The sequence below is a fragment of the Ambystoma mexicanum genome, chromosome 6q (genome assembly GCF_040938575.1).
Source record: "Ambystoma mexicanum isolate Mex_15411 chromosome 6q, UKY_AmexF1_1, whole genome shotgun sequence".
Lineage (NCBI taxonomy): Eukaryota > Metazoa > Chordata > Amphibia > Caudata > Ambystomatidae > Ambystoma > Ambystoma mexicanum.
The window spans coordinates 1,370,474,894-1,370,491,437 of NC_090937.1; the positions used below are offsets into that span (position 1 = coordinate 1,370,474,894).

Genomic DNA, 16,544 nt, shown 5'->3' on the forward strand with positions numbered 1-16,544 from the left:
TGTGAGGCCGAGGAGGGCCGCCAACGGTAGCGGAGCTACTTGTTCCCCAATAATATCGGCGACGATCTGCAGGACTGAGGCCCAGAACCGCTGGATTCCGGGGCAGTCCCATGCCAGGTGGAAAAAGTCGGCATGCGCCGCTGTACAACGTTCACATTGGGCCGATACTTCAGGGTGATGTCGATGTTTCTTGGCAGGGGTGTAATACGTTTGGTGCACATAATTAAAGTGTATTAGTTTATATCGTGTATTCACCGCGACTTTTTCTATGCCGATTCCCATCTTTGTTGAGTTCTGGCATTGGGTGACCCGGTGTCTGCCACCAGGGACCTGTAAAGTGCTGAGACCAGCCTCCCCTCTCCCGCGGCTTGGATGGTTTTGTGCAGCATATCCCATGTAGGGGGTTGTTCGGGAAAAGAGGGCAGTATTTGTTGCAGGGTATAGCGCAGTCTGAAATAAAGAAAGATATCAAGTGAGGTGCTTCCGCCCCTTTCTTTGGCCATCTGAGGCGTTAGGAAGGTGCCTCCTGGGAAGACATCACCGAAGGAGTGAATGTTAAGCTTGTCGGCCCATATTAAAAATACTTTTTCATTCGTGAGCGGAACACCCGGGATGAACCTGATCGGTAGCAAAGGGGAGTATCTCACGGTCACCCCATACTTAGCAGCCATTTTCTTCCAGACTGTATTTAGAGTGTTGTACGGAACTGGGATTTGACTAATGATAACGGCACTGAGCAAGTCGGGAGAGGCCAGAGCATGCTCCACCTGTACGTGTGGACGCACGGAGTGGATCGTGTACCAGTGGCTTAGAAACTGTGCCTGAGATGCCCAATAGTACTTCTCAATGTCTGGGAGCGCCATGCCTCCTTTTGATGTCGGCAGAACTAGGGTGTCGTAAGCCACACGCGCCGGTTTACCGGCCCATAGCAGCTCCAGGACTGCAGCCTTGACTTTCAGGAGGAAGGATTTGGGGAGGAGTAAAGGGATGTTGGTAAACAAGTACAGAAGCTTGGGGAGTATGACCATCTTCGTAAGAGAGGTCCTGCCCCACAGCGTTAGTGGGAGCGTTTTCCACCTGTGTACCCTTTCCTGAATGGAGGTGAGCGTGGAGACTTAGTTGTCCTTATATGTCTCGTGATGGTTACGTGACATAAATATACCTAAGTAGCGTACCCCTGAGTTCTCCCATTTAAAGGTCATCAGCAAATTGCACCGTGTGAGGGGTCAGGGGGAATATCACAGATTTAGAGTGATTGATTTTCAATCCTGACATTTGCCCAAATCTTAATACCTCCCGCATAACTGGGTTAAGGTTCTCCTGGGGATTGCTGACAAATAATATAACATCGTCAGCATAGAGGGAGACAATCAATTTGTGGGGGCCTAATTTAAGGCCTCTGTGTATTTGGAATTCGCGTAGTCTGGAAGCCAGGGGTTCCATAATGAGAGCAAAGATCAAAGCTGAAAGTGGGCATCCCTGCCTCGTTCCGCGTTCAAGTGAAATGCATGTGGATCTAGTGTTCCCTAGTGTAATATAGGATCGGGGGCTGTTATACAATAATGACACCAATTTAATAAAGAAGTTGCCAAAACCCGTTTGTCTAAGCGTTGCTAACATGAATGGCCATTCCACAGAGTCAATTTGCCTGTTGCGATGGGTCCTGGGCCTCCATGACGCCAAACAGACGCCTGATGCCATAGGTGGTGTTGCGCCCTGGGATAAATCCGGCTTGGTCTCCAATCACTAGTGCTGGCATAAGGGGGAGGAGCCTGGATGCAAGAATTTTGGCCAGGATTTTATTGTCTAGGTTGATCAAAGAAATTGGTCTATAGGATGCACAATCGTCAGCGGGTCTGCCGACTTTATGTAAAAGAATATTGGCTTCCCGTAGTGTTGGGAGAAGGCATCCGCTTTCAATGGATTCGCGTAGCAAGAGAGGGGCAAGGGAAGTTGCGTAGGCCTTGTAAAACTCTCCTGTAAGTCCATCTGGACCTAGTGCCTTGGAGCTCGGGAGGGATTTTATTGCTTCTAGTATTTCGTCTGTCGTTATCGGAGCATTAAGAGGTTCTCGTAGGTCTGCTTCCACCCAGTACAGCTCAGTGTTGTCTAGGTATTCTTGCAGAGATTGAGTCCGAATTGCCTCTAGAGCTGTACAGGTCCTGGTAGAAGTCCCGAAATGCCTTGGCGATGTCCAATTCTGCATAGACACGCTGCCCTCGTGCGTCTTTAACACATTCCACCCGGGTCGGGGCTTTGTCCACCGATGGTAATCGGGCGAGCAGGGCTCCTGGCTTCTGACCCTCTCCATATTGTCGGATCTGGTGTTTCCGCCCTAGGAATTTTAGCTCTCTCTCGGCTGTTTCCCTGAACCTCTGAAGCTCCTGCTTCAGTTCTGCCTGGATTTGCGGGCTTGGAGTTGAGATAGTCTTCATTTCTAGATCCTTCAGACAGGTCTCGCTGTCGGAGAGTTCACTGCGGATCAGCTTCAGTACACTGTTTTCCTTACCCAAACATATTCCGTGCACAAAGCACTTTAGCGTTTCCCAGATGATGCTGGTCGCCTTGACTGAGCCTTGATTTCTCTCAATGAAGGATTTTATTTCCTCACGCAGTACTTCGGCGAAGACAGTGTCCGAAAGCGCACCCTGCTTGAATCTCCAGTTCAGTCCGGGGACTGCTGCGCCCACCATGGAGGCGTCAAGTGTGACCATTGAGTGGTCGGAGAGCGTGCGTGGTAGGATTTGGCTCGTTCCCCAGGCAAACGGACAATGGGTAGAGGCCATGATGTAATCTAACCTGGAGCTGGTGTTGTGAACGGGCGAGTAGAATGTGAAGTCTTTCGCATCTCGGTTGTGATGCCGCCATGTGTCAGACAGGTCAAAAGTTTGACATATCTCGCGAACTTGACTACTGGCTTTTGACCGATTCCCAGTGGTGTTATGGGATTTGTCCAGAGTAGGGTCCATCGGTGTGTTGAGGTCAGCACCCCATATGATTGTTCCTGCGTTGGACCTCCCTAGTTCGGACATCACCCAGTTGAAATTGTCAGGTCCATCAGTGTTGGGAGCGTAGGAATTTACAATCACCACTTCTTTCCCTGCAATTATTCCCCTCACCAGCAGGCCCCGACGCTCAGTGTCCTTCACCGATTCAATGAGACTGAAGTTTGTTCTCCTATCAATCAGAATGGCGACCCCTCTGGCAAAGGACGAGTACGATGAAAAGTACCTGTGACAACCCCAGGACTTGGCCCACTGTGATTCCGATGCCGGCAGGAGATGGGTTTCCTGGAGAATGGTGATGTTAACCTTATGCCTACTGAGACATTGAAGGATTTTCCTGTTCTTTGTCGGCTGGTTGCCCCCACGGATGTTCCAGGTGGCTATTCTAAATGTTATGGCTGGCATTCCGAAGGCCGGGTGGATTCTCGCCTGTCAGGACGTGAAAGTGTGTCATGATGCCTACCTCCAAGGAGCCAGGTCTGACCCAGCAACCCCAGAGGCAGGCATCATTTTCCCCAGGGGAGTGCCAGCGGGCCCAAGCTGGGGCCCTTTGGACGCAGTCCTGGCGCCTTAGGCGCCAGGCTCATGTTGGACCTCTGTCCTGGCGCCTTAGGCGCCAGGCTCATAAAGCTAGACATGTGTTCAAGTGTTTTAATGTGCACTTACCTGATGCAGACCATGCTGCCACATCCAGGCCCTCTTGAGGCCTGAATGGAACTACTTTACCTGTGGGACTACTTTCCACCCGGGTGTGGTCGGGGAAGGATACATACCTGATCGGAGGAAGGATACACACTTGGAACTTCTCCCAAAGCTATTTAAACCACACCCGATCAGCAACTCACGCTTCGCGTTGTTCTGCTCCTCGCAGCTGGACGCTCACCGTGTCAGCTCCTGCATCTGGACTTCAGCCACGCCTGTCAGCATCCTGGGTCACCTGCAAAGGGAGACAAGAGACCTTACCAGCTAAATCTGCACCACGGAGACATCACACCGACGATCCTGAAAAGGAAGACATCATTTTTAAAAGCATTTTGTTACGATCGCTGCAGCGCTGCATTTCACTCACCTTTCCTGGGTGCCTCCATCTTCAGCAGCGATCATCCGGATACACAGCCACTTCCCAGAGCCTAGAGAAAAAGACAAGAATAAGAGGTGAGAGAAGGAAGGGAATAAGACTTACCTGTTGGGTCATTCCCATTTCATTTCGGGTCTTGCCGCTTCCAGGCATTTTTCGGACCCCGACCCCTATGGGGAAAAAAGACAAAGACATTGAATGAGCGTATGCAAAGACAGTTCCCGAGCGCTCATCCAGAACTAACCTGCCATTTACTGGAACTGGAACTGCATGTTTCACTTCGGGTCGGCGCCATATCTCCGGCATTCCGAACCACGGTCCCTAAGGGGAAAAAAGACATAAGCATTAGCGCTTGCTGCAATAAGACAATGAACATTATTATTAAGCTTGGACTTTTGAACTTGCAACAGAACTTTTACAGAGCCTTACCTGAATAGTCAAGCTTACCTGAACTCCCATCAATCCTCAATCCAGTGAAGTAACTGGGTTTCAACGCGCCCCTGCATCTGAAGCAGGATGGAGAGCTCATCCTTCCTGACCCTAAGGTGAGACTTCACGGGGAATCGTAGAAGGGTATCGTGGAGGGTTGAAAGAGAGTGGGAGGCTTGAGCATAACTCAGTCAGTAAGTAATACTCCCTTTTCACGCACAGGGGAATATTCCTGCGAGCCGGAGAAGCCAGAGTAGAGGGCCCTTCCTGTCCATCTTCAGAGTCCTGCACTTCACCATTGAAGAAGCATCAGCACTCGAAGCCAGACCTGCGCCTCCGTGGGAATCAGGTGAGCGTTACAGAGTGATAATGTGCCTTGAAGTATTGGAGTGACTAGTGGGCTTGGTTTCCAGGTTATCAAAGTTATATATCATCAACGTTGCAGAATGAGAGCGGGGTGAGTAAAGCGGCTGCGTCTGGCCCGTGTCCCTCCCTTGTGTGGGCAACCCCCAACTGGCCCGGAGTAATCCCCCGATATAGAACAGAGTTGCAAGCATAGCGCGCTAGGGGCACTAGTAGCCTGCCAAGAGGGTACCGGGCTTCCTATAGCGACATAGTTTTGTTCCTGTGATGTGCATTGAGCATGGAAGAAGGAGGCGTGCTGGTCACAACCGCCCATTACTGGGATTGTAGATTACGGAGGGTCTCTTCTCGCTCGCTCTTCCCGACGGGGTCTCGGATTGTTCCCTCCGTGTCTGCAGCTAGTCCGGTCCAGGTAGTCATTGGCTTCTTCGGGGGTATTGAAGAATTGGGCCTTCCCCTCATGTTGGATACGCAGTTTCGCTGGATATAGCATGGAATAAAGGATCTGATTGTCCTGTAGGCGTCGCTTGACTGCTGTAAAGGATCTCCTCTGCGTTTGCACCGCCTGTGAGAAATCTGGGAAGATTTGAATGGAGTCGCCATCGTATTGAAGTTTCCCCTTATCTATGGCTGCCCTGAGCATGGCGTCGCAATCTTTGTAGTTTAAAAGTCTTGCAATGATTGGTCTAGGGTGCGTGCCGGGCGCCGGTCTAGTGTTCGGGATTCTGTGCGCTCTTTCTACCACAAATAGCTGGGACAGCGTTTCTCTACCAAAGAGAGATATGCAGATCTGTTCCACAAAGTCTTCCATTTTACCTGGGATTTGTCGCTCCCTCATCCCTATGATCCTGATGTTGTTCCTGCGGGAGCGGCCCTCCAAATCCATTGTCGAGTCGATCGGCTTGTTTGTCTAGCCTGTGCTGAAGCTGGTCTACCTTCGTCGATAGGGTGTCCAGCTTGCATCCCAGGCCGCTTATACCAGCTTTTAGGTCCATCAGAATCTCCCTTATATCCAGATGCGGGGCCTGGTCTTCGGTTGACATCGTGTCGGGTGGCGGGGAGTTGGGTCTGCTGCTGGTTGTGGGCTTGGCCTGTGAGCTGGCTTCGAAAGTCAGTTTCTTCTGGTTCTTATCTACTTTCCCCATGATAGCTTGGGGAGAGTGTTCGTGGAGCCCGGCTCAGTTGCGACTGTCTTGGTTTATGGCAGTGCCTGGTAGGCCCACCGCGTACTTTCCCGGATGTTAGCACGATGCCTTCGGTAATTGATGCGGAGAGTCCATGCACCGAGCGTGGGGCCTGCACGGCACACTGCTGCTTACCCAGCCGCACTACTGTAACTGCGGCTGTTTTGGAGGAGTTTGTATGCCAGTATTTGCTACAGGCTTTCTATACCAGTTGCGCCAAGGGGCTGCGGCACACGGCGCAGTCAGCAGGGGGATGCGTGCCCGTGGGTCATGCGGCGTGTATCAGAGCGTCTAGGCCCAGCCACCTCGGGTCGGCTGCAGCTTCTTGTTCCCAGGATCAATGCCGCCGGGATTTACTAGCTTTCAGATATCCGGTTAACTGAACCAGGTCTCTCCGCACCTGTAGCTGAATGGATGGGCACCGTGGGAGGCCTCACCGGGACGCGTGTCGTGCCTCAGGTTTCTAGGAAGCGGCCTTGAGCGTGGATTGCTCCCCCGCGCTGCACACCAGGTCTGCGCCACAGCGCGGTCAGCCGTTGGCGGGGGCTGTGCGGATTATGCCATGTCCGGCGGCGGGACAGGGCAGTTCCGCCCGTGCTTCAGTCTGCTCCTACCTGGGCAGTCCCGGGACTCCGGCACCCCGACTCGTCGCTCCTCCGCCCTCGCGGCGGGCCGCCATGGGGGACGGAGACCACCTTGTCTCACGGGTGCAAGTATGCACACGTCCACCTGCTTGCACGGCGCTGCTCCTGGTCCCGTCACCGAGACTCCCGCCAAGTGCCCGCCCCCGCCGCTCCGCACACACGCAGGGGCCGCGACCACTCAATCCATCAGCCAGCAGGCCTCAGATCTGGGAGCGATTATCTCGGGCTGTGGGCAGGCGTCTGGGTCGAGATTTATCTCAAAATGATCAGTGAAGCTCCATGAATGTGCACAGCTGTAGGATGGGTCATTCCAACCATCACAGGAGCATCGATGTTGCAGGATTCATTAGAGCCCCACGGAGCTCTCGCAGGAAGCGGCCATCTTGGGTGGCTCTCTAGCGCCCTGAGCAGAAAGTAACACTTAAAGTAACATATTCCATTTAAATTTAACTACACTGCATACATATGAAATTACACCATTGCGAATGCTTCGCTGCACCCCCAGTCACAAATATGGCGTGTGCAACATGAACCCGTCTTCATCATTGGGACCTTTCCTTATCACTCCAAAAGTGGAAAGGGCTCCCTCCTGGGAGAAGTGACGACACCTTGTGAATAGTCATTTGCAGGGGCTGGAACGGGAGATAATGATCCGGAGCCATCGTTATCTGCCCTCGCTTGGTTTGGGCCGATAACTTGGGCTAGCGGGCAGTTATCCTCCGTTCCAACTCCTGGAACTGTGCATGAAAGTCACATTATTCCCATTAGCATATCACAAAATGCTAATGGAAATGTTGGAAAATGTTATTGAGTCTATGTACTTTCCTGAGAAATGTAAAGTAGATGGAATCTAAAAGATTTTTATTGTTCTATTTTTTAACTGTGAAGGTTATTTATTTATTTATTTAGTGTCCCGCAGAAGTAGGCTGTGTGGTTGCAATATTGATTGAGGAAGATGAGGTGGAGGAAGACAGCCTACTACTTGCTAAGAAAGGAACAACCTTTATGATATGATATGATTGGTTATTTATAATGTGCTTAATACCCAGAGGTTTCTAAGCGCGGACCCGGTGGGTGATCGAACCTATGTTGCTCTGTGTCCCTCTTGCTTCCAAGGCAAGCACGTTGCCCCTGAGCTATCCTCCCGAGCATTGCAGTGGTTGGATTTGGTGTGGCGGTGCATGGAGGTGGTCCCGTAGGAGTACTGTCCAGGGAGTCCGTGACTGTGTGCAATGTTGCACTCAGTACATTTCACTTTGGTAGCTTTAGCCTTTGGTACATTCCCAACAGTGGTAAATAACTGCCACACCCATGATTCTCTCTGGGTGCTAGAGGTAGGCATTTCCTCTACCTCATCTTCTTGATCCTCTTCATTGTCTTTGCAAGTACTGCGCTTTTTTTGTTGTGTAGGTACTGCAGCTGGTGGTGGTGGCTCTTGCGGAGGAGTAATGGCAAAAGCTGATGCTATTTTTAACAAAGTTTTTAACGTTTTTTCAGTGAATATCATAGGTTTTTATTGGTGCAACTTAACCATAACGTCCCGTTAATAAAGTGTTTTCAATGAATATATATTTCTGATGCTTGTGAATTTGCTTAGAATCACATGCTGGGCATATAGTCTGACATCTAATGGTAATCGCAGAGTATTGCATCTTTGTTTTGAAGATCGAAAGGGGACGTCGACATGGGCGTGACTGTAACACAATTCCTAATGTGACGTGTAGTGTACCCAAAGTCACTCACGCGTCGAGGTCCCTCAGAACTAGTTGGTCGCCTTATGCAGAGCTCGCAAGTTTTAATATTGCTCAGTATTGTATCTTTGTCCCATGACCTATGGTTGTCTAGTCTTTCGACTACTTCTCTTTAACGACCGCTTTGTGGACTACCTGCGCCGAAGACATTCACTACTGCTCGCGACTGGTCTGCTGATCGACATCTGTCGACCGCGTGGCCTCGGCCCTCCGGCCAGGCCTTTACAGTAGGGAGAGTGAGGCCTGAGGTTTATTCTTTTTCAAGAACGCATTTCCTTTTCCCATCTCTTTCCCTATTTGGTCTGCCTGCCATCTCCCTAAATTTTGTCCATCGTCGTGTAACTGCCAATTCCCGTGGAAAGACACCCATCGCCGTTGCAATAGGTGTCTACCTGGAGACCACAACAAGCGTTCTTGTAAGTCCTGCAAGCCCTTACGTCCCAAGACGTTAAGGCACAGGCAGATAAAAAACGGTGGGCATCCTAAGCGATGCAGGCCGAGAGTCATTCCCCTGTTGGTACCATCGCTTCGGATGACGAGGATTCCAGCGGAAGCCATGGCTCCGATCTGGAAGCCATTGATCTTTTGGCAGAACCCTCAGGTTCCCAGATGCCAGTCCTCGGCCCGACACAGACCCACCGGCTCTGTAATAGGGAGTTCACACCCCAGCGACAAGGACACACACACACCACCTAAGGCCTTCTCGACTGACACATCGAAGAAGCACCTAACGCCAACAGACCCACTGAAAACAACATTGGTGTCTGACGATCCACACGGTCCGGTGCCCTCCACGCAACCTTCTTCCCGGCATGCAACTGGGCTTTCCTCTCACAAGGGCATTCCCATAAAAAAGCACATGGTTACCAACACGTCCCAAGGCGTGCACGCACCTAAGGCTTCGGTGCGGTCAACAACCGTGACGACGCCGGCAGGCCCTGCGAAACCCAGCTTTCATCTACTGGAGATGCCATGACCTTGCCATGAGATGGTAGAACCAAGGTTGGCGGGTCCACAATCTGGACCACCAGAATCATCCTGACTGGCTCTTGGTGCATCTTGTGCACTATTTTGTTGAGCAGGGGAATAAGGGGGGTGGGTGATAAACGTAGACAAATTTCCCTGACCATGTTATCGAGAGACCATTCCCCTTGATTGTACAACAAAACATATTGTCCTGTACCTAATTTACCTGTTAGATTCAGGTCTGGTTTTCAATCCCCTAAAATTCCACTTAACTGCGCTTTTGGCATTTACCACGTCCCAAAACAAGGTTTTCTGGTGAAAAATTCCAGTAATTAAAGCATTTTTGGAAGGGGTAAAGAGGATCCACCGCCCTATTTCAAACCCAGCTCCCGGATGGGACCTGAATGTTTTACTTACCAGACTAATGGCACCTCCCTTTCAACCAATGCACAAGGCTAGCCTTAAAGCACTCAACTACAAGACCACCTTCCTGGTGGCGATCACCTCAATAAGGAGAGTTAGTGAACTACAGGCCCTTTCAGTTCAGGACCCAATCGTCACGATTCACAAAGCACACTCACCCACGATTTGCACCTACATTTATATCAAAGTTCCATGTAAACCAGTCCATAGAACTACCCACCTTTTTCCAAAACCCCACTACCGTGGCATAATGAAGGCTCCACACACTAGATGTAAGGAGAGCGGTTATTTATTATCTGGAAAAGACAAAGCCACTTAGAAAAACAAACCAGTTCTTCGTTTCAGTGGCAGCTGGTAGAGAAGGGGACCTTGTTCTAAATCAGCCATCTCAATGTGAATGGTGAACTGTGTCACGCTATGTTACTCTTTCCAAGAGAGATCCGCCCTTCACGCCTAGGGCACACACTACTCTGGGCACAGCAGCTACCATAGTATTCATTGCAAATGTTCCTCTTGAATCCCTTTTGTAAAGCAGCAACCTGGAGTTCTGTACACACCTCTACACAACACTACTGCCTAGACACACATTCTAGGTCTGATTCTCAGGTGGGTCAAGCGGTGCTAAGACATCTCTTTACTACTGTTCCTTCACACATCCCACCACCATCTCTGGTCTATGCACAGCATGTGATTCTAAACCGATTCAAAAGCATTAGAAGACAAGCATTGCTTACCGTAATAACATTTCTGATGATTGTATCTGCTTAGATTCACATGCGCCCACCCTTCCTCCCCTCGTGAAGTAGACGGAACATAGACATCTTATACCTACTCTCTTCTGTACTCGCTCATGCAGACTATAAGGCTCCCTCACGTCAGAAAAAAACCCAACCAGAGGGACCTCGACACGTGAGGGATTTTGGGTACACTATATGTCAAGTTATGGATAGTGTTACAGTGCCGCTCATGTCGACGTTCCCTTTCGATCTTCGAAAGAAAGAAGCAATAATCTGCGATTACCACTAGATGTCAGACTATACGTACAGCCTGTGAATCTAAACAGATACAATCATCAGAACTGCTATTACGGTAAGTAATGCATGTCATATATATATAGGGAGAGACCTTGAAATACTTTAATAAATGCTTCATACCTGAACAGAACTGCCTGCATGCATTATTGAAGTAAAAAAATGAAATACCTGTTTATAGAAGGAATGGTGTAAAACTCTGCAGAATAACAAGTGAAATTTGTCCAGCCGTTCCTGAGAATTGGGGATTTGGTGTTCAACATTCCTTTCAAATATATTTCTAATTTGAGAGCACTCAAATAACTTATTTTCTTTTTTAGGGTGGCCCCTACCATGACATGTTGCACAGTATTTTAGGAGCCTATACTTGTTACAGACCAGATGTCGGTTATGTAAGTAGAAGTACTTGTGTTTATGATTCATTTTGTTCCGCCAGTGTGGCAATAATTTGCTATGAAAGTTAAAATGAAATATAGTTTATTTTTTGTTTTATTAAATGCGGACTATTGGAAGTGAGAGATTTGATCAGCGTTAGGTTTACATGGTGCTGTTAGGCTACTTCATAAGTGTAAGATCTTAATCCTCTATGAAACCTCTCCAAGAACAGAGTTCACAGATTGTGACTTGTGCAAACTATCTTTACAATAGCTCAGTTTCAGACAGCTTCCTAAGTGTGGGCAACTAGCTATCTGATGGCGGTCCCCGGATAAGATGGCAAAAGATGTCCCATTAGAATAGTACATGTGATCAGATTCTTGGCAAACTGCGTTTTACAGCATACATGTTTAATACTGATAGTAAATGCAGATAATTGATGAAGCTGTATCGTAACATCTGTTGCTTTTTCCACAGTGGTTTAACTGAAAGATAAATGTTATATTGTGTTTCTGATTTCATAAGGTCCAGGGCATGTCGTTTATTGCTGCTGTGTTGATTTTAAACCTGGACACTGCTGATGCCTTTATTGCTTTCTCAAATCTTTTAAATAAGCCCTGTCAGATGGCATTTTTTCGGGTGGACCATGGCCTTGTGAGTATGCAAAACATTTTACTGCTATAGTTGTTTTCAGTATGTTATGTTTAGGACGATATCCCAGTATCATTTGGTACACAAATCTAATATGGAGAGCTTTCACTTTATTCACACCCGTTTTCGCCAATTTCCCAAGCAAACTCTGCTGCCTAAAATGTTATTTATCACTTTCTAAAGATCATTGTTGTTTTGTTATGTAGTTTATTTTTTCCATTTTATAATAAAATGTTCATGCACAATGTATGCAGTAGGATATTTCTGCTGGAGTCTTTCCTTTTATTTATTTTTTGCAATGTGAATCCAATTCGAAGATCTCCTCTCCAGAGTAATCAGGATAACACCAGCACTGTCCCTAAGAGAGCTCCCGGTCAAGTGAACATGTTGCCTCAGAAATTGGGCCAATACTGATAGAATATTTACACTCTATACTGTAATAAGGTATATGAACGGCATATAAAAATCTGAAAGTGTACACAGTTGCTGATGGAAACCTATTTCAGCAGATTTTGCTGTTCTAGACGATGAGTATTCACAATGTGAAACCGTTTGTCGGAACACTTACTTGAGGAAAATCTTCAAAGGAAATCGTGGATCTATATGCAGTTTTAATTTTTTTATGTGATAATAAATTATTATTAGAGTATTTTGAGCACTGACCTAGCTTTGCAAATCAATGGTCGGCTTTACAAGTCATAATTGCATGGGATCAATACAAGACTTACCAGTAGCTAACAATGTGGGGAACGGGTACACTTTTTGCAGCATTGGATGTACGAGCAGCCAGAGGCGACAATGGGAGCAGATCTCCCAGTCCAAGGTTATGTGAGGAGTGGAAGGGGTGCACACCTATGTGTTGAGGAGCAGCTATTCCTTGAGGAGGGTCTTGAACTTATTTTATTTACTTGAACAGTGATTGAGGATAAATGTAAAGGTGTGTGGTTGGTACAGAACCACAATTCAAAGCTCAGAGATGTGTTATGCAGCATCTTACCGTGGGCAAGGTAGATTTGTTTAAGTACTGCAATCTTAAAAGAAGAGGCCTCGGGATCAAGCGGTCACACTGATAAGGGTTTTACTTTTTATTGTGCCCTTTTGTCCGGTAGAGTAGTGGGTAGTATTTTGATTGTTTGACCCCTTGTTAGTCAGTTCAATTTACTTTACCTTATTTTTAATATAATTCATCAAATCATAATAAAAAATAAAGAACATTAGTAAGCCAAGAAAGTGTTCTGAAACTTAAGTTTAAAAATCTTGTTAGTAGATTCAGTTTGTAAAGCAATATAAACATAAAGTGCTATTGTGCCTTCAGCCTAAAGACATTAAGAATACAGATTATTTCCTATTGTGAGGGGTCATATAGATAGCAATGATTCACTAGTGTTGATTGTATTCACCCCCTTTTAGAACCGTTGATCTTGCTCTCATTTACGTGCTAGAAATATATAACGGAAGCAACCCGACATTGTCTTCGATATAAAAGTTGCAGCACAATGAACTAGTATCTTTCCATCACAGTTACGAAGCAGCTACAAAATATGTGCAGCATGAGATGTCAATTGATGCATTATTACAATTACAATGGAATATATCTCATGATCTCCCTTTGCTATTTCACAAAAAAACGCACCAGTTGGAAACTGTGAGAATGGCCCTGTTATTATAGTTTTGGTTGACATCGACCAGATGCCCAAAGAGGTATGGTTCTGTTTTTTAAAGGAAGGTAGGCCTGAATTGGCAGCAGAGGTCTAGCAAAATGCATTATTCCTTCTTCTATTTTGTTAAACTATGAGCCATCTGTTGATTATCAGTTTTAGATATATAATGTCATAAAGATCTTAAGGAATCAAACTTGACCGAAAGTGAAATCGTATATTCTATTATTTGAGTTAAGCATGCAGTGAGATTCACCCTAATTGCACTCCACAAGGCCAGTGGTTCATTGGCTAAAATGCCATTAACATATGGCACCTCAATCTACATGTGCCAGCTCCCTAGATTTTGTCATGGCAACATTAAGCAAATGTTTGAGGAATGATGGATCTTATTCCTCAATTGCACTTATGCTTTAATTCCCCATATATCACTGCAGTAATGAAGAATACCCTGTGTTTTAGCTCTATAAATTACAACAGCACACTGTCTGGTTTAACCCCTTAAGTTTTCTGAATATCGATAATCTCCCACCAATAACTTGTAACACTCGTATAAAAGTCCTTGTTCTATGTTTACTCCAATTTCAATCTGCAGAAAACCTTAAAGCCGGGTAATAAAATTCAGTGACCTCTTGGATTTTACAGCCTTTCACCAAAATTTCTCTTTTAGGTATTTTCTCAGTCCCAGGACACAACAGCGAAATTATTATTAGGCTTAATTAGCACCAACCTTAAAAACATCCTTTGTTGCAGATGATAATGCACCCTCCAAGTCATTAATATAGAAAATTTAAATTCATGGGACTACAGCCCCCTTTACTCTGTGTGTTAATCTAAAATAATCTATCAACTCGCCCCAATGCTAAATCTGAGAAGGATCTCAAGTTGAATGTATAATTGGATTATTAAACAAGCTAAGGCTTTGCATGTTAAGTGCATTTAGGAATTCCGATCGATGGATCCATCTAGGCAGTTATAGGCAGGAGGGAGTGAAATTTGTGGGTGAAGGTTAGAATGCCCTGGAACCTCCTGTGTGTCTATTTTGAAGCCTGCCAAGTGTACGGTATGAGTGATGAACAAGCTGTATTGTAGGATTATGGTTCATTTTTTTTTTACCTTCAACGTGAGAAGATGAGCCCTGCAGCGCCCACATGATGGAAGATGGACGGACTGGACTGGGACCAATGAACTACCATCCCATATGGATAAAGGCAGCCCCTGTATAGAGTCCATCCAATCAGCCGTGTGGGTGTGTACTATATATTGCATCATTATGATAATGTGCCTTAAATGTTTCTGCGTGTACCTCTTTTTGGCAGAACACTTGGCAACATAGTTCTTTTGCTGTTGCTCTCATCTGTGCATGAGATTGAGCCTTGTTATCCTTACATGATCGACTTGGGCCTTCCTTCTCCAGCGGGTTTTATTTTCTCTGGCGTGAGCGTTCAGGGGCTTGCGTTCAATTGGTGACCCTGACGTGATCCCAGTGCCCCCTGTACCTGCAGAGGCTTCCAGGCCATTTCTCCAGAAGGAGCCGCGGCCACCTACAGCGACAGGCCCTGAAACAACACGTGATCTGAGCGGTCTACTAGGCACGATTTTAAGAAAAGTCCTCTCTGCTCTTTGAAGCGGGGCACGGCTCTGAGGAAAATGCAGGCCGGTGTTGGGACCCTGTGATGGAGGAGTTCGGGTGAACACGCACATGTGAGTAGACTCTTATAAGAGAGAACAAGTAGGGGGCGGATGCATGGGGAAGTGTGAACGGTGTTAGAACATGAAGAGCAAGGTCATCGATGTGGCATGGATGAGGTTAGGGTTATTGTTGGTGAACATTTGTAGTATTAGCTGATCAGTTCGGTAAGGCATTATAAGGTAAGGCAATGGAGCCCCTCCTTGAAAGGGGAGGGAAGGTGGTACCACGAGGCAGAATAATATTTAGAGGAGGTTCTTGGAAATACAAAGTAGTGGTCTCAAATAAGTAGTAGCCCTCGGACAAATAGTGTTTTGTGGGTGAAGAAGCAGGCCCTAGAAGAGGCAGTAGTTGTGCGAGTCGCAGTGTGGTGTTTTTCTGATCTCTTGGAGCAGCGAGTGTGTCTGGAAGGGTGAGAGAGAAGGGTGGGGGGGGCTGATTCTTTTGTGTTTATTGTTCCAAGTAAGCAGCAGCATGCACAGGGCATTAGAGGGGCTTTGCAGGGCTGGTAAGGGATCGACATCACTAACATGAGGGGAGGATCACCAATAGAGCACATGTACAAGGCTCTGCCATTGTATCGTGACAGGGTGGAGAAATCTAAGCAGTGGATTGCGGAGACAGGAGGGGGGTGGGGATGCCCTGTCCATGTCCAGGGCAGGGCTTGCACAGTAAGAGCATCTTGGAACAGATGGCCACGTTTTTAGTAGCAAACTACATGGGGAAGCATTTACAAAAGAGATCCTCAATCGTTGGCATATGTTTGAAGATATAGAGGATCCAGGGAATGAAGCAGAAGCACAGAGAAGTGCGGGAAGAGAGAAGGGGACATTGGGGCGCAGGTAAGTTACCAAGGGATTATATCCCTTAACACCATACCCCACAGAAGGGTACACCAATCCAAGCTATGTACCCACTATGGTAGGGAATTCTCCCGTGGAAGTAGGGTCCCCCACAGTGTCAGCAACATTACATGCCACCGCTCCCCCACCTCTGTATACCCACCCGCCTGAAGCACCAGCATCGATGGAGTATAGGTTTAGGGAATTTCAGGATAGGTTGACATGTTTGCTAGCGGAACTACAGAGGTTACAGACATCCCCAGAAATGGGGGGGGCGGGTAAGTGCACTAAGAACTGGGGCGGGAGAGTGGAAGACTGGGGACATTTTGCTTAGAATGGACGTTGTAGTTATAAAACGTGTAGGGGTTGAGAAGGAAAATAGTCTCAATGGGTGGATTGTCTTGGGAGAAGAGACTACGGTATTGGGAGAGAATGTGAAAGGAGGGGATGCTGG

General features: G+C 47.3%; 1 protein-coding gene across 4 annotated transcripts in view; it reads left to right on the forward strand.

Moving 5' to 3' along the window:
* TBC1D14 (TBC1 domain family member 14) overlaps window positions 1-16,544 on the forward strand; it is a 1,472,366-nt gene that overhangs the window by 1,244,123 nt on the left and 211,699 nt on the right. For all 4 annotated transcript variants that reach the window (XM_069632000.1, XM_069631998.1, XM_069632001.1 and 1 more), the window contains 2 exons: window positions 11,195-11,266; window positions 11,775-11,903. In XM_069632000.1, the coding sequence (XP_069488101.1) occupies window positions 11,195-11,266; window positions 11,775-11,903 (201 nt within the window). The remainder of the gene's footprint in view (window positions 1-11,194; window positions 11,267-11,774; window positions 11,904-16,544) is intronic.